Raw genomic sequence first — 1,730 nt, 5'->3', positions numbered from 1 at the left:
ATTTACTTACCTAGGAGTTAATAAGAGGGCTTATTTTCATATTTTAATGTGGATGGTGGTAGGTATTAGACTGCTAAAGTATTTAAATTACACTGGATACATTTAAGAGTGATTAATTTTTTTTGTCAGTATTAACAATACACTAGGAATGACATCTTTTGCAACTCCTTATGATGAAAAATTTTGTTAACTGAATGTATTGGGAGTTGTTCGTTTATTCTTTTACGTATATAAGTTAATGTCTCATATACCACTGTTGAGAACTGCTTGTTTATCTAGAGACTTGCCTAAATTCGGACCCTACATAGTGCTCAGTAGAAAAGGAATAAAGGCATTTCATTTGTCCGTCCTCTTCCCTAGCCCAGTTTGTCCGTCCTCTTCCCTAGCCCAGTCATGAACAGAACTGAATCAACCTCGGCTCCGCGTTCTTGCCAGCACGAAGCCTGTAGTAGCCACTTGCCACCAGTAGGTGGCACACGTTAAAAGGCTCCAGGGGGCGGGCCGCCAGAGCACGCGCCTCGGTAGCGCTGTGGTCTCTCTGGGCTTCCGTTGAGCACCGAGCAAGATGGCAGCCTCCGAGACGGTTAGGCTACGGCTTCAGTTTGATTACCCGCCGCCAGCTACCCCGCACTGCATGGACTTCTGGCTTCTGATCGACTTGAACAGATGCCGAGTAGTCACGGATCTCATAAGTCTCATCCGCCAGCGTTTCGGCTTCAGTTCTGGGGCCCCCCTCGGCCTCTACTTGGAGGGGGGGCTCTTGCCCCCCGGCGAGAGCGCGCGCCTAGTACGAGACAACGATTGCCTCAGGTGCGCGCGGGGCGGGCGTGGGGGGTGGGGCGGTGGGCGGCGGGTCGGGGACGCGCCTGCGCACGCCCGGCGGCGCCTCAGTCCCCGGAGCACCGCGAGTGGGGGTGGGGTGAGTGGGGGTGGAGTGGGACTCTCAAACTGCACGTTCATCACCCCCAGAGCTTCTGATGAGCCAGGCATGTGGTTCAGGAATCAGCGTTGTAATGGGCATCCCTCCTCGGAAGCTTCTGATGCTGGTGGATAGTGGAGCAAACTTGGGAGAACCCTGATCCCGTGTATGGGCAGGGCCAGTGTTTTCTTGCAGCCTTGATTTAGCAAGCGCTCACCTAGCTTGGCACTGTGTTACCTACGCTTGATACGGATGTGCCTGAGACCCGGCCCTCTGGCGGCTCGCAGAGTCAGGTGTGGGAGACCCCCAAACAGAGGAACAGGCAGGTTTCCTTCATAATGTGCAGGCTGTCCAACCTCGGTGCTCCTGCGATATCCCCTGAGACGTATGGGAGTCGTTATGTGTTTCACCGGGGGGTTGTGGTTCGCTTAAACAGGTGTTTGGGACCTCGGGTTGTCCATTGGGGAATAAAATAGTTTTAAATATGCCTTTGGAAATTAAAAAGAATGATACTGAGATGAGTATCGAGGAGCAATGGTCGTGTGAATTGCCCACACGTGGTTGATGTGTCTCAATAAAATGTTGACATGATCATTTCAATTTGGATTCGTATCTTGGAGTGATTTATTCAGAGCTTCTCAGTTGCAGTGAAAAATTTTAGCTGTAAACCAGGCTACTTCCTCTTGCTTGCCCTTTGTTGACTGTTTTTTCCCCAGACCATGTAAGATTCATTAGATTTCTTCAGAATATCAGGGAATTTAATGTGGAACAATTACTCCATCTTGGAGAGAGAGAGAGAGAGAGAGAGAGA

The 1,730-nt window shown here is 50.4% G+C and overlaps 1 protein-coding gene across 1 annotated transcript in view; it reads left to right on the top strand.

Annotated features, from left to right (window-relative positions):
• Positions 1–531: 531 nt before the first annotated feature.
• The window catches only part of COIL (coilin), a 27,104-nt gene continuing 25,905 nt past the window's right edge, over positions 532–1,730 (top strand). The window contains exon 1 of the mRNA XM_019636578.1: positions 532–810. Coding sequence (XP_019492123.1) covers positions 566–810 — 245 coding nt within the window. The 5' untranslated portion in view covers positions 532–565. The remainder of the gene's footprint in view (positions 811–1,730) is intronic.

The sequence above is a fragment of the Hipposideros armiger genome, unplaced genomic scaffold, assembly GCF_001890085.2.
Source record: "Hipposideros armiger isolate ML-2016 unplaced genomic scaffold, ASM189008v1 scaffold_29, whole genome shotgun sequence".
Classification (NCBI taxonomy): domain Eukaryota; kingdom Metazoa; phylum Chordata; class Mammalia; order Chiroptera; family Hipposideridae; genus Hipposideros; species Hipposideros armiger.
This window is presented reverse-complemented; position numbering and strand designations above follow the sequence as displayed.